The sequence below is a fragment of the Esox lucius genome, chromosome 19, assembly GCF_011004845.1.
Source record: "Esox lucius isolate fEsoLuc1 chromosome 19, fEsoLuc1.pri, whole genome shotgun sequence".
NCBI classification, from domain to species: Eukaryota; Metazoa; Chordata; class Actinopteri; order Esociformes; family Esocidae; genus Esox; species Esox lucius.
This window is the reverse complement of record NC_047587.1, coordinates 25554268-25578070: the sequence shown is the minus strand read 5'-3', so window position 1 is coordinate 25578070 and position 23803 is coordinate 25554268. Positions and strand designations below refer to the sequence as shown.

General features: G+C 45.7%; 2 protein-coding genes across 8 annotated transcripts in view; both read right to left on the bottom strand.

Moving 5' to 3' along the window:
* Positions 1-7: 7 nt before the first annotated feature.
* On the bottom strand, positions 8-9038 carry ctcf (CCCTC-binding factor (zinc finger protein)). 4 transcript variants are annotated; one of them, XM_010883862.4, is made up of 12 exons: positions 8857-9038; positions 7498-7590; positions 6769-7263; positions 6253-6616; positions 5990-6160; positions 5649-5903; positions 5406-5555; positions 5121-5281; positions 4304-4486; positions 4073-4214; positions 2243-2488; positions 8-1858 (listed from the first exon to the last, which is right to left on the bottom strand). In XM_010883862.4, the coding sequence occupies exons 2-12, from the start codon at positions 7519-7521 to the stop codon at positions 1647-1649; spliced, it is 2403 nt and encodes an 800-aa protein (XP_010882164.2). In that variant the 5' UTR covers positions 7522-7590; positions 8857-9038; the 3' UTR covers positions 8-1646. The 4 variants fall into 4 exon arrangements, with proteins under 4 accessions (XP_010882164.2, XP_019912369.2, XP_010882165.2 ...); XM_020056810.2 differs by lacking the exon at positions 8857-9038 and adding an exon at positions 8475-8776; XM_010883863.4 differs by lacking the exon at positions 7498-7590 and having other exon boundaries at positions 8857-9037.
* Positions 9039-9349: 311 nt separating this feature from the next.
* Positions 9350-23803, bottom strand: part of ripor1 (RHO family interacting cell polarization regulator 1) — a 71660-nt gene continuing 57206 nt past the window's right edge. For all 4 annotated transcript variants that reach the window (XM_034288266.1, XM_010883869.4, XM_010883868.4 and 1 more), the window contains exons 7-22: positions 21597-21746; positions 21294-21357; positions 20393-20436; positions 19890-20015; positions 19156-19304; positions 18588-18717; positions 16395-17315; positions 15501-15637; positions 14097-14265; positions 13445-13580; positions 13182-13343; positions 11824-11982; positions 11317-11513; positions 11079-11162; positions 10881-10971; positions 9350-10723 (exon numbers count right to left, since the gene is read on the bottom strand). In XM_034288266.1, the coding sequence (XP_034144157.1) occupies positions 10623-10723; positions 10881-10971; positions 11079-11162; positions 11317-11513; positions 11824-11982; positions 13182-13343; positions 13445-13580; positions 14097-14265; positions 15501-15637; positions 16395-17315; positions 18588-18717; positions 19156-19304; positions 19890-20015; positions 20393-20436; positions 21294-21357; positions 21597-21746 (2820 nt within the window). In that variant the 3' untranslated portion in view covers positions 9350-10622. The remainder of the gene's footprint in view (positions 10724-10880; positions 10972-11078; positions 11163-11316; positions 11514-11823; positions 11983-13181; positions 13344-13444; positions 13581-14096; positions 14266-15500; positions 15638-16394; positions 17316-18587; positions 18718-19155; positions 19305-19889; positions 20016-20392; positions 20437-21293; positions 21358-21596; positions 21747-23803) is intronic.

Genomic DNA, 23803 nt, shown 5'->3' with positions numbered 1-23803 from the left:
CCAACAGTTTAGGCAAACATGTTTTATTAGCTGTACAGCAATGCAGTCCTCACACATCCTTCAGCCCAACCCAGCCATAACACACGTTCAACATCATCAAGTTCACACAATACAGCCAGGTACAAAAAAAACATCCACCGTGACTTCTTAGAGTTCAACAGAAAGCAATTTAAATGCAATTACATATAGGAGGAAACTTCATGTTTGTATGTATCCGATTTAGATTTGTTGTGAAAGAAAGGACATAGTTCTTCTCTTAAACAAGTAACAAATTTTATACAAAATATCCTTCCCTCGTAGGTCTATTCTTCCCTACACCTTTTGAACGACCTAATCAGAATTTCACAAGGCCCACTGGCTGCTCCTATACACACGTCCCATGAAACTATGCAGACAGAAAATGGGTCGGAGAAATAAACAGCGAGCTGGGAGAAACATTGTGCTTCAATCAAGATTACCATTGCCTTAATAATCATTCCTAATTTACAATTAGGACCTGAAGATCATTACATTTTATACCTCACACCTTAACAGTTTTAGACCAACCTTGACTAAAGCTTTTCAGAATACAAGAGCATTTTAAATCACTTATTTCTGTAGCTTATCTTAAAAGAAATACCCAGGTAATCTGTCAAAACAAGACGTTAGTAAATCTGCTTTGGGGTGAAAGGTGGAAGGAGAGTGAATAACATCATTCTCCCCTGTACCTTCATGAAGGTGCTACAGATATTCAGGAGAAAAAGCGCCGATGTGGAAGTTTCCACCCCCACATGCTTCTCAAAGTGGGGAACGGCTCCCACATTAGAGATTAGACAGCCACAGACAGCCTACGTTCCAAATGGCCATGGTTAAGTGTCATTCCCCCAGCATTTAAGGTGTTTAAATCCCTAGAAAAAGATTAAAATGGTTTGTAATAAAACTAAAATAAAAAGTATTTACAAGCAAAACCAGCAAAGACAACCATTTGTACAACATAACCGCAGTCTTAAAAGCTTTGTGGATGGATGTCACTGTCTCTGGGCTGATTATAGTTAATTTCATGTTAATCTAAGCCTCTACAAACATAATGTGAGAAGGGTAAGTAAAATAGAACATGTAGTAAATAAAACATCTCAAAACATGAAAGGAGGTCCTTTGACATGCCGGGCTAGTCATAGTTTTAGTATACAGCAGAGGGAGGTACTACATTAAAAGCCCACAATTATTGGCACTCACGGTTTCCATGTCAAGGTCTCAACCAGATTGAAGACAGTTGTGTTAAGGGGGGGGAGGGGGGGGGGGGGTACCACTAAATGAAGTCCCAAAGTGTCCACCGTCATCTACCACCCACCCATGCAGATTGAAGTAGACATTGGATCCGTTGTTAGACAAATCCATCCCAACCCACCGAAAAAGAATACATTTCTGCAGACGACGCAGTTGGAAATTAAACAGTTAGTGAATATATGGAAGGAAGAGGATTTTGGAGCAAAATGAAGAAAAGAAAAAAAAAAACACCACTGATTTCTTTGGAAAGAAATATACATAAAAGGAAAAACAACAGTTTAAAGCGAAGTGGTTTGTAAGACAGTCGATGGCATGAAGAGGGGGGACGACGACTCCTTGATGGGAAAAACCGAGACCAGGGGACATCTTGGTGGACTGGATCACCGGTCCATCATGCTGAGGATCATCTCAGGGGTGAGGTCTCCGTTGGGGGCAGCCTCTGCTACAGGCACCTCCACGGTCTCCACCACAGGCTCTTCTGAATGCTCCACCAGCACCTCCACGGCAGCCTGCTCCGCCTCCGGCTCTTTCTTGACTATGATGTTCTCTATGGCCCCTGTGTTTTCATCCTCCACCTGGATGATGGCTGCAGCTGAGGACACAGGTAACATATGCTGAACAACAAACCCCAGGAGTCAGTCAATAAAACATTTTATGTTCTAAAAGGTTTTCAAAAAAGCATATAATAATAATGATCTAAAGGTTTTCCAAAAAAGCATGTAAGACTGGCCAGTGCTTTTTTGAAAACATGAGGTATAACATCTTCAGCGCTCCTCTCTTAGCATCTAGACAATCAGTTATCTCAAAGGACTTGCAGCTGCAAACCTTTTCTGAAAGTTAAGTAACATGCTCAGCTTAACATGTTAATGTAATATCAGACTCCAGATTTCAGAAGCACCTTTATGTGCAGCATATCAGTGTATGAGAGTAGAATGTGTTTCATCAGGAGCCAAACAGAAGACAAGTGTTTACAGACCTGCAGCAGACTTGGCCTTGGGGGAAGCCTTGCTGACTTTGGCAGGTGGGGAGGCTTTGGGAGCGTTCTTAGGGGGTCTGCCACGTTTCCTTTTTACGGGCGGCTCCAAGGGTGCAGGGATAGGCTTGGTTGGCGGAGCCTGGTCCAACTCCATCTCCTCATCTTCCTCCTCTTCCTCCAGCAATGCTGCCTCCGCTTCCTCATCCTCCTCATCAATATCATCCAGTTCGTGTTCAATGTTGTCCTCTGGGAGGGAAGAAGAGTCAAATCAAATGAAACCCAACGAGCAACAGCCAGTCAAACTGGACTACTGCAACATCTTATTATAATCAAGATCAAACTGGAAACTGTTAAATCAATTGGATTTAATTAGTATTCACTATATTGGACTTTCCACTGTTTCCCCCCCCCCCATTTTCTTTGCAATTATTACAATATATTCCTGAATTTACCGACTACAATATAAAAGACGATACATTAAAAAGACGGTAAATTATTTGGAAATGAAGCTTAAGCCTCCAAAATAGCTCATTGTGCTTTGAATTGCATATCAAATTGAATAATCTATAAATATTGATTCCTATTACGTTATGCATAGCTGTTCAGAATAGCACACTCACCTACACCTAATGGCTATTGCAATGCTCAAACAAGGGCACTTGGTTTCTTGCTAACAATACTATCCAGTGGACAGCAGCAGGCTTCAAAAGCTGCCCGATGCCATGTGATAATGTTAACACCTGGGCTGCTCTAACAAAATTAACAGGCAATTACAATGTAAAATAACACCATTGGACACGTGAAATAAACATCAGTTAAATAACCAGGATGACAACGAACAGGAACTGCAGTCATTACAGATTCTTTGAGCAACGATTTAGTGACACAGGTCAATCGTTACTTGATTTTCTGTTGAAATAGTAAAACCTGGAGGTTTTAATACTTCATCGCTGAGCCATAATCCAGAACTACATAAATCTTAAGATAGTTTAAGGTTGTTCCAGCAAGCTAAATAAAATTAATTCAGAGCCAGTAGGAAGTGTAAATTGAATAGCTTACGGCAATAATTAGTCCTTGAAAGGCAAGGGTGGGAAGATTACTCAAGATTGAGTAAAATATATATTTTTTAATACCAATGTAAAATTCAACTAAGATAATACTTTATGGAGGGTTAAACATATGTACATGCATACACATACTAGTGTTTACCACTGATGCTGTGACACTCCCTCCTCGGGGGGCGCTGGTGTCCACCAGGGGGCAGTAGATACCAGAGCTTTAATCAAGTGTTTGAAAATAAGGCTTACAGAACAATTGGACTTTCAATAAATCCTTTTGTTTAACTCTACAAAACCAATGCTTGTGCTTCAGTAAGCAAAATTAAAGTATTATCTATGACCCGGGGAACACTAGGCTGACTTCCTTGCTCTGGGACAGATTTATTTTAAAATCCCACTGGGGCCCCAGTGGATGCCTCATCCACCGTCCTCACCTGCATATATTAATATTGTTAGTGACTTAAATATGTTAATTGTATATTTTTCCACTGTATATTGCATATAAAATGTTGTTCGAGACAGCAGCCTACATACCCTAATCTAATATTTTTCACCAGCAATCTGTCTTGCAAACACCACTGAAAATAAATTTGATTCAACTAGACGTCATGGGAAACGAAAACACATTTTATGCAGATTGGAAGTAGTTTAAGTGGTTTTAAGTTATATTGAAATATTGTGACATGTTTGGGTCCAGTTTTCCCCTGACATTACTCATCTCTGTGACATCAGGACCGGTAAGGTCCTGACCACACGACAAAAAGCATCTCACCACTGTCATCCTCATCGTCATCATCATCCTTCCGGGAGCGCATCTTCTTCTTCCTCCCACCTCGTCCTTTCTTGGCTGGTGTTCCGTTCTCTCCTTCCACAGGATCCCCGTTACAGTTCTCCGCATGTCTGGCCATGGTGTTCTACGGAAGGAAAGGAAATGTTAAAGAGTGGAAAGCAAGGGGTTAACGGCTCCCTTCTCCCTAGTGGTGTGTTTGAGAAAATGTCGTACCCTGCGGGTGAAGGTCTTCCCACACTTGGTGCACACAAAGGCAGTAGGCACAAAGGTGGGGTCATGGTAGCGCCGGAAGTGCATGTCCAGGAGCTGCTTCTGCCGGAAGGTCTTCTCACACTGGGTGCAGGCGTATGGCTTCTCCCCTGTATGGGTGCGCCTGTGCATCAACATGTGTCGCTCCTAGTCAACCCAGGACAAGGAACATGTAAGAACACAAAACATCAACATGTGTCGCTCCTAGTCAACCCAGGACAAGGAACATGTAAGAACACAAAACATCAACATGTGTCGCTCCTAGTCAACCCAGGACAAGGAACATGCAAGAACACAAAACATCAACATGTGTCGCTCCTAGTCAACCCAGGACAAGGAACATGTAAGAACACAAAACATCAACATGTGTCGCTCCTAGTCAACCCAGGACAAGGAACATGTAAGAACACAAAACATCAACATGTGTCGCTCCTAGTCAACCCAGGACAAGGAACATGTAAGAACACAAAACATCAACATGTGTCGCTCCTAGTCAACCCAGGACAAGGAACATGTAAGAACACAAAACATCAACATGTGTCGCTCCTAGTCAACCCAGGACAAGGAACATGTAAGAACACAAAACATCAACATGTGTCGCTCCTAGTCAACCCAGGACAAGGAACATGTAAGAACACAAAACCCGCCAACGGGAAATCAATCAGCATGGAATCATTCCGACCCAGAGTCCTGAGTGGATATCCACGGACACCAACACACCAGCCCCGACTACCTGGACTCCAGTCTACATTGCCCTGAGCCTCAGGTTAGAGCCCCTCACCTGTCTGCAGCAGTAGTCACACTGGTCACACTTGAAGCGCTTCTCGTTCTTATGGGACTTCTGGTGCTGGATCAGAGCGTAGCGCTCGTGGAACAAGGCGTCACAGTAACGACACTTCCTGCCCTGCTCAATGAACGAGTGCTGCTTACGCAGGTGGACGCCTGTCGAAGAAAGGGAGGGTTACCACCAGCTCACGGACAGCGGCTCCAGCCGTACACACTTAGACAGGCCCGGTCATGGCGAACGCTGTGTGGTAGGACCCAACAGATGATTCAAGGGTCTTACCCAGGTCACTCTTGCGGGCGATGACAGTGTCACAGTGAGGGCAGTGGAACTTGGCCACGTTCTCTGTGTGCTTCTGCAGGATGTGCATCTTCATGGTTCCGCTCTGGGTGAAACGGGCGTGGCAGATGTAGCACTCGTACGGCTTCTCTCCTGGAAAACACACAGCAGGAAAACATTACAGAAAACATTAAGTCCCAGGATCCGGTCATGAACGGTGTCCAGCCAGTGGGGCTGGTGGCTCACCAGAGTGTGTCCTCATGTGCCTCTTCAGCTTGTAGGTGTCCCTGCTGGCGTAGCTGCACAGACTGCACTGGAACGGACGCTCCCCCGTGTGGGAACGGATGTGGCGCTTCAGCTTGCTCACCTCCACGCTGGCATAGTCACACATGGAGCACTTGAAGGGCTTCTCGTGGGTGTGTTTGTATCGACGATGCCGGACCAGCTCACCGCTGGTAACAAAGGCCATGTCACAGTCCTGGCACTTGTGCGGTCTGGTGCCTGTAGGAGGAGACAGCGAAGAACATCAAATGACCGGGACACATTCCACAGGACTGACCGTCAACGCCACCAAGAGGCCACCATACCTGTGTGCGTGTTGAGGTGGTTCCTCAGAAGGGTGACAGTCCGGAAGGCCCTCCCACACAGGTGGCACTTGTGAGGCCTCTCGTCGGTGTGACTCTTCATGTGCCGGTCCAGGTTGGAGCGACGGGGGCAGGTGTAGCTACACAGCTCACACTGGAATGTTTTCTTAACACCTGGAAACCAATGGCCTTGAGTCAGAAACTTGCAGAGAGACAAAGCACACCACAGAAATGCACCGCCAACCAAAACGACCCAGCAATCTCACCCTTCTTCTTGATCTTGGTGGGTTTGGGGGGCTTCATGTTGCCCACCACCTTCTCTGCATTGACCTCTGATAGCATGCCCTCCTGCTGCTCCTCCTCGAAGTCGTACACAGACACGTCCATGTTGTCCTTGTCCCCTTCAGTGTTGTACCGCAGCTTGCTCTTCTTTGCCTTCTTGGTGGTCTTCTTGGCCGGAGGCTGGTAGTCTGGGTCCTTGGTCCATTGTGGGTCTTCTGCCAGGGGCTCGCAGTGCAGCTCCTCCCCCTCCTCCTCTTCTTCCTCAGGCTGTACCGGCTGCTGCTCCTGGTGGTGAAGCTCATCCTGCTCCACTGTCTCTACCTCGCCATTTGCACCCACCTTCACAACCTAAAGCAGCAGTCATGCCATTTTAAGTTTCTATGTTGCTAGTACATGTAGACATGCAATATTGGTTCCAAACGCGACAGTACACCCATGGGGAAGAAACACATGAACTCTGAGTGGTTTCATGTCTAAGTGAAGTGCAAGTCCTTTTTTACCTGGAAGCCCTCTGGCAAGGGCAGGGTGTGACAGATCACAGGGTCTCCGTCTTTGGGCATTGCCGTAGCGTCCACAAAAGAGCCCTGGAGAGCATCTACGGTGGCCTGGGTGACAGGCACGGCAGACACAGGCACCTGGACCAGCTGTAGCTCCCCGAGGCCTCCCAGTTGCTGCTCCTCCATGTTAACCACTTGCAGGGTGATGATCTGGGTTTCATCCACTGTGGTGACGGTAGCCTCATGGGCTGTGGCCACAGGGGCATCCATCGCCTCTGTCTTCATCTGCAGCAGTGCTGGGTCCAGGGAGTCCATTACCATCATCTCCACATTGACTCCCTCCACCAGCTGCTGGGAATCCAGTCCCGCCTCCTCCTCTGGCTGCTGGTCTATCACTCCCTCCGCTGCTTGCTGGAGCAGATCGGCCACCACCTCCTCACCCTCATAGGAGATGCTGTCCTTGGCCTCAACCACAATGTTGGTTGGTCCTCCGTCCATCTGCAATACCCAAGAGCCCACCCAAAACTAATCAGCACAGACTAGCAATGTAGCATCAACATATATCCATTATTCATGAAGGCAGAAATATTTTTTATATCCAAACTGTATAAAATCTAAAAGGTTTTACGATATTTGAGAACATGACCAAAATGGCAAAATGTGTTCTCAGTTTAGAACCAGACAAGCAACAGCTCAGACAAACATCACTTCCTAAGCTTCCTAAATTGTTACCTGCACCAGATAGGAATACTTCATTTTTCTAGACCTGCTTGGCTTCCTGAATTTTTTTGACTCAACTCTCCTGTCTGTTCTATGACACTCAACCTGTGGGGAAGACAAAAATGTTGACTCTACATAAACTGACTGCAGGAGTGTAAATGGGACACTTGATGCATTCAATGAATGTACACGTATACACATAGTAGCTAAATTAGCCAATCTTTGAGATGTGCCCCACTGATCAAAAGCAGAAAAAATTGTCTGGGGTTAAACGATGGGCATGAAAAACATTTTGATTGTGGACAAGAAGTCATAACGTTTGCTGGTTGGTCATGTTTTTGTACCACTACCAGCCGGGTTGTAGAGGGAGCTCTACCCTGTTTCTATCCATTCTAGTGTCGTTGTAGCTCAAGGTATGCTTCGAATCAGATCGAGGACACTGGATGGAACATGAACTGCAGTGAGCTGGAAGCGTAGGCATTTAGAGAGATTTACTTAACAGGCGCGTTAAATTGTTAGCGGAGTGAGTTTTATTGAAAACGCAAACATAGCTTTCACGTTTACGCATCTTCCTTGTTTGAATTCGCTATGCGCAATAAGCTAATCGAGCAAGCTAACGACGTTTATGTTGAGAGGTATAGTATGGCTAACGACTGGCCTCCGCTGGATGTTTGTTAGTATATATATTCATTTCTGGAACTTATTGTTTTAAAACGAAACTTTGACACCAATTTATTAAGGTTGATTATGATACGTTCAACTTAATATTAGCTGCGCGTAATTAGCTAACAAGCGTAGGACGATGAAAGTTAAGATAGCTTTTCAGAAGGCCGCGTCGTTAGCTAGGTGGGGTGCAAACACTGACAGCAAACAGTTTTGCTGAATTCGATGTTGTCGCTTAGCCAGCGGAAAACTTTGGTACGTAACCGTGCAAACTAACACGTTTGTGTGTTGTGTGTGTGTAATAAAAGCTTAGTTATGTGATTCACCAAATTCCGTGTTCTTGGCTACAATCTGGCGCGCACAGACTTCATACACAGCCGCGAGTTTCCACCTCGACACAGGGTAAAAAAGACAGGAAACAAAGAAAAAGAAAATGGACGCCTGGCCTAAGCACTAAACCACCACGTTGAAGTCTAAAATGATCAATCCTAACCGAAAAGCCAACTAAAATAGTTATAAAAAGAGTCGTTATTGCGACATTTCGTTGAACTTCTGGGTTATAAATGTTTTTTAAATTTTCAATAACGATAGAGGGAGACAAACACCCCCCGTCTGCCGCCTGGACCGGGAGCCCCATCGTGACACCTAGAGGCCGATTAAAGCTCCTGCAAAACTCCCCCCTTTTTCTGGAAAGTACTGTTATTTTACCTGCTCTTTGTCGTTTATCTCCTCGCTGAATTCGACAGAAAGCCCGGAGTACGTTCTTCAATCTGACTGAGATGGTTGAGAATGGCGCACTTCTCCTCCGGCGGTTTTAATCCTCTCCCGCTTTTGCAGAGTAGGCTCCGCACAAAATGGCGGCCTTGTGAAGTTAGTGCGCCGGTGCAAAGTGAAGGGGGGCGGTGGCGAAGGGGTGGGTGTAAACATTGAATTATGGGGATTGTCCATGTGGGGCGCTACTTTTGAAATACAGAATACATTAATACATATTTTGAGGTTATCCTAACAATTAGATGTGAATATATTCAGAATTTCAAACAGCTAATGGAATTTCTTACCACATATGGGTCATTTTAACGACTCTTAACATCGTAGTGAAAATGTATCAATATTCATAAATATGTTTTTGTCAGGTTTCATTTGAACCTTTCTATTTAAAGATGTATAATGTATCACCTCCTTATCTCACAACAAAATGAAACAATTTTAAAAGTTTTTTTTATTAATATTTCTTTTACATTTGATATCAGGCAAGATATCTGCCAGACAGTTTTATAGAAAAACAAATCAAAAGAAAATCACTTATTGTAATGCTGCAACAATGAGTCAAATGTAAAATATAGCTTCTTCAGTGTTTCTATTAGCACTGCATCTCTTTCTTAAATACTTACTTTCATTAACTGTTCATCTCCACTGTAACTTGAGGCACTTATACATTGAAGAAGCTTTTTAAGTTGGCCATTGTTATTTTGAAGTCCTATATAATAAAATGGATGAATCTGCAAAGTATATAATACACATTAAACGCAGGTTCTCTTCACACACTATGTGCCCAGCAGGCAGCCAGTACAAGTAGTTTGGTTGTTTCCACAGTTTGATTTTGTAATGATAAAAAAAAAAAACTCTACCACAAATACAGCAGTAATAATCTTCAGGTTGGTCACCAGAGATGCAAGTCAAGACGGGCATGATGACTTAGAGAGGCATCGGCACTCATGAATTCACTTTGATTATTTCAACAATGCCAACTGAATTACTATACAATTATAACACATACATTTCCAGTGGGAAAAAAATATATAGATTTTTCCATAAGCATAAAATTATAAAGGGAATGATGGCACTGTAATAACAGTATTCTTTCCAGACTTCCTCTGCCTGGCCAGTATAGCAACACTCATCAAACTGTGGTTTTAAAATGTGGAACTGTTGCACCACCATCCTAACCCAATTTCTTCCATCCCTATGACTTACTTCTGTCTCACACACACACAAACACACCCACACAGTTTCACAAAAAATTCAGCAGATCAAAAGTGCACCCCCCCCCCCACCCCACCCAAAAAAGGTCAACATGTCATCTTTCTACCTTGTTCCATGTCCTTGTGTCCTTCAATCGACTCATCATCCCAGTTATGCCTAAATGATTCAAAAGGCAGCACCACAAGGCCAAAACATACAGTAAGGCAGTAATATCCCCCACTCTTCGTCTCTTCTTTAATTCAATTGCTCTCCACGAGTACTTCCCTAATCTCACACAGGTTTATAATAAGCAGGTTCCGTCCACTGACTATGTCAAGCTGTAGATGTCTTCCCATTGTTAGTGAGTACATGTGTAACAACACTGTCTTTTGTACATGAGTATATTGAAACCTCTTCGACAGTGTATATTTCATGTATGTTTGTCATCATGTTGGCTCTATGACAGTGTGCTGACATGGGCATGATGTAATCATTGTTCTATTGTAGTGTCATTAGAAGGCGGTGCTGGCCATGCTGCCAGGGGAAAAGAGGCGTGGCACTGCTTCCTGCAGTGACGTCTCAACATGTCTGTGGGCCAACTTCCCCTCTTCACCTGGGTAGAACAGAAAACGTCAATTGGACCAAGTTTTTCCTCTTACAAATCGTATTCAATTATTCCCTCAGTCCTTTATCATGACATAAAAAACACCATGTACCCTTGAGCTCACCCAGCCTCACATCAAACATTTAGCTTTTATCTTTTTACTCACCAAGCACAAGCAGAGCTTGTTTGGCTGCGTCCCTTACATCCTCCTTGTCTGATCGACAGAGATACACTAACTGGTCAATGCTTTCTTTGGCCTGCAGAACACAGAGGAGAGAAATGTACAGTCGGTCTCCAAACAGTAGATTATGCATTGAAGGACAGAGAGATTGTTCAAGTGCTGTGACTAACTAGTAAAACTGACCTTCAGACACGCGAGTGCCTTACAGCCACACACTCTTGTCTCCAAGCTCTCGTTCTCCAGGAGCTCCAGACAGCTTACCAGAGCCTTGGGGGGAAAACAAAAACTAAATATAAATGTACACATATATACAAATACACACGGCTGATTACTGCATCCATCATATTTGGAGCCATTTTAATATGAGCATTTTACAATAACTACAGTTAGTGTGGCCTGAAATTGTGTCTGTGGGTCTCACCCTTTCTCGATGGCGTGGTTGGTCGGCTAGGCTCCGAAGCAGAGAACTGGCTGAGGCAGACACCTTCCCCCTTGGGTCCCTTAGCAGCAGGCTGACGGCATGCAAGCCCTCCCTCTTCAGGCTGCTCTCTGGGGGCCTCTTCAGGGCCTTCACCAGCACCTCCTGCTCCTTTGACTGCAGGCTCTCGACCAGCCACACTGTCGGGGGGTGGAAGAAGAGGGTCGAGAGTGTGCCGTGGGAGAAAGATGTAAATAACAGAAGCAGGGGGAAAAAAGAAAGAGAATTAGGGAGAATGGTATTGAGTACAAGAGAACAGAATGAGGAGATGATGTTAGAGTGGGTGTGGTGAAACCGCAGCACAAAGCTAGCAGTCATTGTAATGCAGCACATTCACACATTGATCAGGGGCCCTGTCTAAAGCCCGACGACACATTAACACATTCATTCCCATAGACTCCAAGCAGTTAAGGAGGCCCCGTTCACACCCATAGTCTCACGGACACTCACCCTCCTCTGCCAGTTCAGTGATGTGTGTGTCCAGCTCGCTCACTCCCTCCGCCTCCAGGTAGCTCCAGAACTGGAACAGAGTCAGCATGCGTGTTCCCGCCCCACTGCCTCGCTTGGGCAGCTTCCTCTCCAGAATCCTCTCCACCAGGCGCAAAAATACTAGACAGGGAGACATGGGTCAGACATGACAGGATAGGCCGCAACTTTCAACCAGCCTCTAATTTGTCAATCTGTGATATTGTATAGAAATAGATAGCCCGCCAATCTATCCCTAATGAAAAAACATCTTTCATTTCTATGTTAGTTCTTTAAAGGGTGGTTAAGCAAGTAAACCCTAATGTTCGCTATTTAGCGGTTGGCAAATAAACCTTATATCATTTTACTCCTGAATTTGTCTCTAGGTTTATAATGGTTTGAGTCGTTAGCTTCAACCTGTCCTTTCAGTTAAATATGTGAATCTCAGGAACCTATTTTTCCCACTAAAACGCTTACAACCAGGGTAGGACAAGAAAAGGACTGTGGTAAAATCCCACTGGAAAGCAATAAATTTTTTACACAGTCAATTACAACAAATGTTGGGATGCTGAACAGAATGAAAACAGAATGCAATGCTGTACAAATCATTTAAGCCCTATATTTAAATGAAAATAAAGATGCTTAAATGAAAATAAAGTTGAAGCTGAACAATAACATTTTTCAGTTTCAACTTTCGATATGTTGTCTTTGTACTATTTTCAATTAAATATAGGGTATAAATGTTTTGCAATTCTTTGCATTCTGGTTTTATTTCCATTTTACATAGTGTCCCAACTCTTTTGGAAATGGGACTGTATTATTATACACTCATATCTTCTCTGACATTTTCAGGAATTTCCTAATACCATATCAGTCAACACAAACAATAAGCCTAAATCCATTGGGTTTACATTTGGTTGGAATTATTTTACATTATATTTTATATCCTTTTAGTGGTTTAGCCTGTACATGTCAAAGATTGGTAGGATGACCATAGTTTGAGGATTGGTACAATGGTTATTTTTATTGTATTTTTTACTTGGGTATACTTTGCAGCTATGTTGAAGGATGCCTTATTGCAGAACAAGAAACCAAATCTGACTCAAGGTGGGTGATATGCATTATTGAATGATTGTCCAGTCACATAGGTATTCCTCTGTGTTGATATACACCCACTAGAGGTGAGGATGTTCTGGGAGCAAGGTAGCAAGTGCAGTGTTTTTGTCATTCCCCTGGTATAGTCTGTTGTAACTCCGCTTTCAACCAATCAGGGTTCAGGGCTCAAACCGCCCAGTTTATTGAGCATTAGAGAGACACCCAGAAACACAACATCAACCCCTCACCTATGTCTGCCAGGCTAGCTCCTCTCTCAGGCAGTTTGTTGGTATAAGCCTCCACCAGAGTTGTGAGGAAAGCCTCTGTGGAAGTGATGTACACGCTGCCATTGTATGCACACTGCCGCCACAGCGATGTTGCCCCTTGGCACTGTTCTAACTGGGGAACCACTACTCCAGCAGGACAGAGAGAGAGTTGAAGTAAGAAAACAGATAAGTCATTCAATCCACAATCACATTAGTCATGCTCTTCTCTCCAGTGAGCCAGTCACCTTCATCAGGCTGAGTGATGGTTCCAGGGGCCTCCTTGGTCACACGTCTGATGAGCTCAAGGACACGGGTCTCCCGGAGAAGTCGGTCCAGAGCATACATCTCCCCACAACGCAGAGGCCCAAAGGTTCCCAGCCTCTGCATAGAACACAGCACCAACATGAGAGGATTCGGTATGACCACAGATGTCTTCATAAGAAAACTGTACAAATGTACTTTGTAACTGGGATCTGTTTCTCTGTTTGCCTTGTAGGCAGCTCAGCACAAGATCAGAGTAGCATATGACAAGCCCTATTTCTCAGTGGTTTACCAAAACAGTAGTGGGGTGATTTTCACTGTAAATTAGAGAAAACTGAGTACTTGAGTACTTAACTGATTTAACATTTAGTTAGAACATTTAAAGAAGTGTGTATGATAACTAGCCTTTTGTTAAATTTTTACAGCAAGCTATGTCAGTTCATTTGAAATATATTTGGTGAAAAGAAACTTGAGAAGTATTCCAATAAAGTACTTAAAACACAGTTTGGTGTTTGTTATAAAGGTTGGTTTCTTAGAAATAACCATTAAAATAATGAAATTCACATCAACATTTATTTTTAATTAAAGATATTTAAAATCATGTAATTACTATTTAATGAGTGTCATGTTCCTCACCAGTAGTTGTGCACTGCAGTTCTCTAGATGGACCACTAGGGTTTGATCCAGAGCACGGCAGCCTGTGCTCATAGGCCCAGTGGAGGGGGACTCCCAGCCTCGCTCCTCACATCCCTCATCCTCACCTGCACTCTCCTCTGATGGCCTGCCAGGGGCGCTGTGGCGCTCACTGAAGAAAACAACCGCAAAAGAGAACAGGTTATGTGCTGGGAAATTTCACAGGCTAGCCAAACAATATAACATTCCCATGGACATTAGTTTGGATCTCTGCAGTTTACATCTTCCAAATAACACCCAAAGCAGGGTTACTAACAAGCAGAAGTCCAGGTTTTCAGGAGAAACTGAAAGACAGCCTGTGATGCAACTTCCATTTTGTGATGTTAACAGAGCGACACTCCACTTTAACTTTAAATTTACTGGTTGAAGAGCGAAGAGAACAGTATTATATTTATTTTTCACCTATAGTCAAAACCATTTTGTGGGGATCAAGTTTCACTTGTTTCTTTTACACCTGCTACGTTAGGTTACGATCACAGAAACAAACCATCTGATTGGTCCTGGAAACCAGTGGGTTGGGCAATAGCCAGAACACAGGTGTAATAAGTAGATATATCACAGAGAGGAGGAGAAACCTCATTGGTCAGTGAATGAAGGATCGTATGAATGCTTCCTTGATTCACTGACTGTTGACCATTCTTGTTTTGTGTCATGCTGCAGCCACACAAGTGTTAAGGTCATGATCACAACATTTTGTAACATACAATATTACAAAAACAGAAAAGATTTCTAATGTTCTGCTTATTATTCACAATTTCAGAAAATGCCCAATTAACTCTCATTCCCTCCTAAAAAGCATACCCAGAATGCACTGTGCCTCATTGACAGTGCAAGGGCAATGTAATACAATTCCACTAAGGTTTTACAATATTCCCAAATGTACCTCTGGTGAAGAGCACATTTATTACATTCATCATTGCTTTTAATAATCTCATTTGTTAGAGAAGATACTGTTGGCTTTGTTTTGTGCAACACCGCTCATCTTGATGTCAGATGACTGCAATATTAGTTTTTTTTTTTACAGCTCCAGCTGATTACGTTTTACATAAGAGGGGCAACGTCACATAACCAAAGTATTTCTGTTAGACCATTAAAAGAAGGAAGAACATCAAACTTTCTCATTTGCATACATTAAAATAATGCAACTATTTATGAAATTCAAACATTCAGATCAAAAGTGTACTCTTACGTTCAGAATCAATGGTGTATTGTGGGAGCTCTCCACTAGATGGCAGTATCTGACCACATGGAAACAACTAGCTCTACCTGCTTATACTTCTCATCTAAAACTGAGAGTGATAAAAAAAAACAACAACTAGGGAGGGAGACCATTTTAAAGAGCCAGACCTGTCTGTTACACTCTTCTTCTCGTCTTCCGCTTCGTCCTCCTCCTCTAGGTCTGAGGTGTTGAGGAAGTCAAAGCTCCCCAGAGCGGTCTCCACCGTCAGACTCTTCACACTGGACGACCGACTGCGGGTACGGCCCTTCAGCACACACACCAACACACTTGTTACAAAGAGACACACACATGCAGGCATACTCATACAGCACACACACACACACACACACACACACTTCTTTCTTTCCAGCAATCCACTTCAATGCCATATATGTACTGAATTTGAGGATACCTCCTGTATTTGGAAAAGGATTATTTGGAGGTGTCTGGAAACAAATGATGACATGGTGAAATTAAGAATATCAGAAAATCAGGTTTAAGGTTTCCTATCAAAGTAAATGTTCACATGTACATTTTAATAATTCAACAGACACTTATCCAGGGTTCCGTACAGGACTCAGGGTTAAGTGCTTTGCACAACAACAGATTTCTGTTGGCTGTGATTTCAACCAGCTAGTATTCTGTTACCTTCCCAACCCTCTAAAGACTGGACCATCTGCTGCCCCTATGAGTCACATATCAACGTAACGGTTTTGATGTTTATCAGTGTGACCGCTAGGATGGGTGTGGGTGTGCATTTGTGTAGCAGGCAGACAGCTGCCTGGCGACAACATAACATCTCCCAACGTTGTGGAAACATTCGGACTGAGCTGAGCAGCAGGAAGTTCCACACCCTGATCCCTGACCACACAGGAACTGAGGCATTCTGGGACGATCAAATCTAGTCAGCTCCCAGCAACCACCCCCCCGCCTCCCCCCCCCCCTCCCCCCACACTTTTATGAAGTGGTGATTTCAGGTACAAAACGAATACTTGAGTCACGCGCACACACATGCCACTCACTGTTAATGTGTTTTCCAGGAGTCTGAGCTCCTGCTCCAGGACCTGTAACTCAGGAAATTGTCCCCTGTAGTCATCCAGGGAGCAGACGACTGCACTTAGAGCTTCCCCAACTCCACTATCCACAGCCTGGTTCTCCTCCACCTTTGTGGGCCTGGCCTCTACTACAGTTCCAGGCTTCTCGGCCTCCACCACCAGGACCCTATGGGCAGTGTACGTGTCCTCTGTGCCCTGGGCCTGCGGTGGTGAGTCTGGCCTGGGATCCAGAAAGGCACCCTGCTGCAACACAGTATCAGTCCTCTGGAGTTCCACCTCAGGGACAGCCTCTAGTCCAGTGTCTGACTCTACAGACATTGAAGAATGCCTGCTCTCCGTCCGGTTCTCCTCCACAGTCACTGTCGCTGGGACGGGAGTCGCAGAAAGTTCTCGGGTGGCCTTGGTCTCCGCTGGGGTTGGGGCTGACTCCTCCCTCTCCACCTCAATATCGGTTATAGAGATCCCAGACTGCAGGGAGGTGACCTCGGAGGGCTGCACAGACTCGCCAGTGAACCTGTCCACCAGTACGCCATCAGCGCTGTTCTCACTAATATGACTGAGCGAGCGTGAGTAACGGACGTGGCCATTAGGCACCACCTGTTTCCCGGAGTCCTCCTCTTTAGCGGCTGTCCCAGTGTCTGGTTCCGTTGTCTCGTCGTCCACATCCTCCGGTTTGACTGAGCGTGTCGGGGTGGAGGTGGCAGTGTGTCGAGGCGTGAAGGAGATCTCAATGGAGGGTGCGGCGACTTGAACCTCTGGCTGGACCAGGTTCTTGTTGGCGTGACGGAGCCCCAGGGAGAGCTGGGGGCTGGACGAATCGTCTGACGACTCTGAGGAGTTGGACCAGGCTGTGCCATTCTCAATGTCCTCCTGCCTCCTTAGCATGTTCTAGAAAGAAAAGCAAAGGCCATTTTGAGTTAAACATAGACACCAGCATGACATTTTGGAGATGCAACTAGCCCAGCAGACAGACTTAATAATAATGGAGTCAGACAGAGTGCTGAGGTCCTGTTAGTAGCCTGCCAGCCAGGCCTCTATTACAGAGCATAGCAGCCTGGCCTCTGGCCCAGAAAGATCCCTTTAATTAAATTCTCATTTATCAGGCCTTTGCTTCAATGGGCATCCAGGCCTACCTCTATGGGACAATAACAACAAATATAGTGAACTAGAAGCTGCGACCGTTTCCCAGCTCTCCATGTCATTGAGAAGACTACTAAAACCTATTTTCAGCCCCGCAGGGAAGAAAAACAGCAAACTATAAGTACAGATTTTTATTTTTTTAATTGACCAACATTACAGAGGATCTACATTACAAATGACACCAGAACACACAAATACCACATCTCTAACTACAGATTAGTGGGGGATCTAGAGAGTTCTCTGTAGGGGCCAGCAGCACTTACGTCAGTCTGCAAGTTAGCAGAGCCGAGGTGAACCGAGGAGACGTCGCTGCAGGAGCAGCTCTTAGACAGTCTCTCAGCCAGAGTGTCACGGAACACATCCAGCAGGGACCAGCGCTGTTTTGGGGGCATCCTGCTCCTCGACAGGCTCCTCGGAGCGGTCTTCACCACAGCAGGTAAAGCAGGAGAGGACCGTGAGAAACTACCACTAACGGACCTCTGCTACACGTCTAGACAACACAGTCGGTCTCTCTACAAGACCACTGCTTCTAACCCAATCAAACCACTGAAGTACGACAAATAGGGGCTGGATGTATTGGGCTTGTCCACCGACAAAAACAGACCACTGATTCCTGTTGGGTAATGTTAACTAATGTTAGCGGCACAACAACAGCCTGCCGACAGACAACCTGTTGGGTTACAGAAAACAGAACCTGCCCTGGATTCATGGCAGCAGATTAACCTGGCAGCAGGCTATCAGTGAGTCACCAGGGAGGAGACAGATAAGGCTAAGTGAAGCAGACACAGGACGGACTGGCAGGACTGGCCAGGCTCCGCACGCTAACAAACACAATCATCTAATGCTGAGACAGCTCCTTAAGGGCTCCTCCCTTAGAGGGACCCAGCATCGATCAAACTGCCTGAGGCGTCGGTATGAGACCATGGCAGCGGACGGCCGGTACCGTGGCGGGATATGACCAGCAGGGCCGTCATTCAGCGTCGTGAAATAAAGGGAGAGGACAGTGTTCAGGGTACTCACATAGAAGGCCTGTTCCCGTAGCGATGGGGTGTCGGGGGGACTCTGGTTGTAGGTGGAGAAGCGTTTGTTGACTGTCGGGGGTTTGTTGACGGTGCTGGCAGCCGAGGCTTGGTCGTCTTTGTCAAAGGGGCTGATGAAAAGGGCACAGAAACGGAATACAAGATCAACACACATATGTACTAAACCAAACACTGATACCTTCTGCGGTCAAACGGCAACTGGGGGGACATGCCACAGCCTTTGATAATCGACAGGTGCTCTTGTATTCTGGAATGTCACGGAGCTACGATGTGAAGAGAGAAGACCATACCGAACAACCAACGGGCAGCCAAGGATCCGTCGCACGGAACACACCGAGAGGAAGAACCTCACTACATACTGTCAGCACACGTGCCGTTTTACTTGGGTTTTATTGTCTTGTTTGGTAGTGGCCACCAGCTGGGCATTCAATCAATATTTCAGGAATTTATTATTTCAGCCGTAACTCCGTCACCATTTCCTTCACCGGTCCCACTTAACGGCTGTCACAGTATTCAAATCAGTTCAGCACAGGGGGCTGGCCACTCACTTCCAGGTAACTTCCAGGCTCAGTTTGATGGTCCCCAGGTCATTGATATCCACGGCCACCGTCCGGGGTAGAGCAGCAAACAGGTCCTTGGTCTCACACGACACGCTTCCCACCACCACGTGGTTAGCAAGGCTCTTCAGTTCGGTCACCTACGAAACCACAGCGTAAGACCGAGCAATATAAGGGATTTGAGCACAGCACTCAGTCAAACCAACAGCTGCTTTTCATGTATAATATACAATCAATTTATACTTATTATATACTTATATTCTCACAAATTGTTCCTAAAGGTTTATTTCTGGGCCAGACGCCAGGCTGCTCTGTTTTACAGAGGCCTGTCTGGCAGGGCTGCCAACAGGACCTCAGCTCTCTGCCTGACTCAGGTATTACAGTTGGTCTTCTGGACTAGTCCCATCTTCAAAATGTTATGCTGGTGTCTTCAACTGACCTAATATTGCCTTTGTTATTTTTTCCCCCCACATTCCCCCTCTAAGTCTTCTGACTCCCCATTAACTGTCTGATCCTGTGACATTGGGTAAAGTAACCGAACCACTGAGGGACAAATAAAAAAAGGTTGATCCTGTTCTCATCTCAACCATCTGTTGCGTCTGTTAGCGCCAGGCTTACCACACAGACCTGGACAAGGTGAGGCCGAATGATAAACGGCATGTTTGTGTGGCACTGTGCACTTGTGAATCTGTACAGTGGTTCTACCAGGATTTGCTGATTGGTACCTTTATTGACAGAAACTCTGTGATGAGAGGCAGGAAGACCATATCTTCGCTGTCCCACACCTGCTTGCTGTTGATCTCAATCCTACCCCGCAGCTTCCAGCGCTGTCGACCATACTTCATGAAGATCTGAAGAGTCAGGGATTGTGGTTAAGTCTGGTTCAACATGGATACAAACCAGGACTATATCTTGGTTTTCACAGATTTCTGTTTTCCCAAGTCATTTGCGTTGGATCTATAGCTAAGCTATGTTCTAGAGGATCTGTCTTTAGTTGCCCTCCCCCAGGGAGAGAAATTATGTCATCAAATCTCTAAATCTATGCAAGTGAAACAGATTGAGGCACTGCGGTCATATTCACCCTTTCCCTTTTCGAATTCCCCTCCTCCTGGCGTCTGACAGCCTTATAAGGCTGTCACACAATCACTCCCTCACATCAAGACAGCCACGCGCAGCAGAGACTAGTGCTGCATCAAGAGAAGGAGTGGAGGGAAGAGAGAGAACTCACCTCATACGTGTCCCCAGCACAGAGGCGTGCGAACCCTGCTAGACCTGCAACACAAACAAAGACATGCAAACTAACTTTGACTGAAACAGACTGATAGGAAACTACCCCACACACCGGAGTCACGGCAGACAGGAAACTACCCCACACACCGGAGTCACGGCAGACAGGAAACTACCCCACACACCGGAGTCACGGCAGACAGGAAACTACCCCACACACCGGAGTCACGGCAGACAGGAAACTACCCCACACACCGGAGTCACGGCAGGCAGGAAACTACCCCACACACCGGAGTCACGGCAGACAGGAAACTACCCCACACACCGGAGTCACGGCAGACAGGAAACTACCCCACACACCGGAGTCACGGCAGACAGGAAACTACCCCACACACCGGAGTCACGGCAGACAGGAAACTAACCCACACACCGGAGTCACGGCAGGCAGGAAACTACCCCACACACCGGAGTCACGGCAGGCATTAAACTACCCCACACACCGGAGTCACGGCAGACAGGAAACTACCCCACACACCGGAGTCACGGCAGACAGAAAACTACCCCACACACCGGAGTCACGGCAGGCAGGAAACTACCCCACACACCGGAGTCACGGCAGACAGGAAACTACCCCACACACCGGAGTCACCGCAGACAGGAAACTACCCCACATACCGGAGTCACCGCAGACAGGAAACTACCCCACATACCGGAGTCACCGCAGACAGGAAACTACCCCACATACCGGAGTCACCGCAGACAGGAAACTACCCCACATACCGGAGTCACGGCAGGCATGAAATTACCCCACATACCGGAGTCACGGCAGACAGGAAACTACCCCACATACCGGAGTCACCGCAGACAGGAAACAGGATGAGTAATGACAAAAATGTACCCACCCTTCATCTTCACATGAAATTCCCCCAGCTGGTTTTCCAGCTCGCTCTCCAACATGCACATGTTCTGCAAAAAGCGAAAAAGAGAACGTCATGGAAAAATCTTACAGGTCAACGCTACAATCATTGCACGAATATCAGTGAGGGATCAAATAAGTAGAGCACCCGTTCCTTGTCAGGTTGCCCATGCAAGCTTCGAGCTCTATTTCAGGACGGTGACTCTGTCCACGACTTCCCGCGGATCTCATCTCAATCCTTGCACCCGGCCTTACCTTCCACCCCTCCCCCTGCTGCTCCACCCCTCACCTCTGTGTACTCTCTGTAGCCTTTGTTGGCCTCAGACAGGCTCTCTCTGGCCTCGCGGCTGCCCTGGGAAACGGTGTAGGCCTTCACCATCTTATTGGCCCCGTCCCTCAGCCGGCGCTGCATGCAATAAGCCTCATACAGCTCGTCAATCTGAGGACAAAAACACAATACTCGTCCATGGGTCAGTTGAAGTGATTACACAGTAATGCTTCTATTATACTTTTGTTATATTTTTATGTTCTTCAACAACCCAACCTAACGCTTTCTTCATGAATCTGTTTCAATAATACCATTCTATTTATTTCCACATGGAATAACAGGTGGTGACATTCTACTGCACATCACACATACGTACTGCAAAGACATATCACTCCGTCAGCAGAAAACAGCTTCTGAACCCTAAGCCATTAGAGGTTACAAGACACAGGATGTACGAACATCCCTACGCACACAAACTCTGACAGCCTAAAACCGATACAGTAGATGCCTAAAAAACTACCATCTGCTTGTCCCATCAGATTATATAGAAGCCCACTCTCAGATATTAAACTTTCATTCACCTTTTCCAGAACATCACGTTTAATTTTCAGGTCACAGGAGAAGTGTGTTATTGTGTTTTGACTTTGTCCTGGTTTTCTGAATCAGTGCACATTGCTTTAATGCAGTGCCTCATTCATGAAAAGATGCCCCGCTATCTGCTGCTCTTTATCCACCTTTTAGACCCCCCATCCCCATTCACCACAGTGAGTGCCCCAGAATGTCTGGCCCACTTTGAGCCTCCGTGGACCCACTGAGCTGCGGCTCACACACCAGCCTGAATGAATTAGTTAACAGACCACTATCAGGAGAGCTCCATTCACTGCAGCGACTAAAAAGGAGATGCGGTTCGAGCGAGAGGGGCTTCAACCTTCATTGTAGTAGCAGTGAGTCTTCACTTTCTAACCACTTCTGTCATGTTTACTGATGAACAGTTGAACTGACCACTTTGGTCCACTTCCCCACCACTCTGTAGGAGAGCACTCTGCACCTGCATTCCTGATGATCCACTCTGAACACTGTCTCAGTATGAAGACTGGAATGTAACACTCCCCTCCCTCTTAACGGACGGTAACCAAGACACCCTGTATTATTGGCTATAAAATAGTGTTTAACAGGGAGTACCCTGAAATCAATATTCAGTCCAAACAGACAGATTATGGTGGAGGGGCGAATATGCCAGTCCTGTACACGACAAAGGCTGTCTGAGAAATCTTCAGAACTATTTGGAGATGTAAACATCTTGAATTGGCCTTCAAGGGGTGTATTTGATCTGCACATGTACCAGAACAGGCCTCTCTTCTATGTCTGCTTATACATCTTAAAACATGAAATTCACATAAAAGCTTTAAACTCTGAAGCAAACAGGCATCCCATAAAAAACATGGTCACTGGGGCATAGTGTCCTAATGTGGATTTCTAGGATTCAGGTAGACACAGGATCATTGTGACGTACCCAACTAAACCTCAGTCAATGCACTGTCGGCAGCCCAAAACCATTACTACCACACCACAACCTACTGAAGCTCTTCTGAATGTCTGCCTGGTCATTCTTAAAATGTATGCACTTACTGTAAGACGGTCCGAATACGTGCCTACTGAATGCATAACATGTACAAAAGTAATGGCCAGGCCTGCATCAAAAGGTCAAACTGCAATAAAGCTACACTCGGTGTAGAAACAAGAAGTCATACCTTACATAGCTGAAGTTTAACAGGACCTGTCTGTGGACGTGTACCAGGTCATTCTCTAAATACTTCTCCACTGAGATCTGATGATTAAAGCAGAGTGCTCCCCCCTGTGAGACTATGCAGGGTACAGAGGGGGGAGCGGCCAAATCCTCTGCAATGCAGAGCAGCCTGAAGGATTACAAACAGTAGATGACTGCACTGTGGAAAGGTCCTGGGACTTTACATACAGAGGCCCAGATACTGCAGCCCCACCCACCCACAATATAAACATGCACACATGTACACAGACCGGCCTGGCCACAGAGACGCTGCCGCTTCCCAGGGGGGAAATGGAGGAGAAATAAACAGAATGCATCTCTTTAAAGTTTTACGGCAGAGGGAGAGTGGGCTGGCTAGACGACAACTACAGTGAAGAACAGCCAGATTGATGCCCCAGTCCATCCCAGCCCATCCCATCCCAGCCCAGTCCATCTGGAGGTG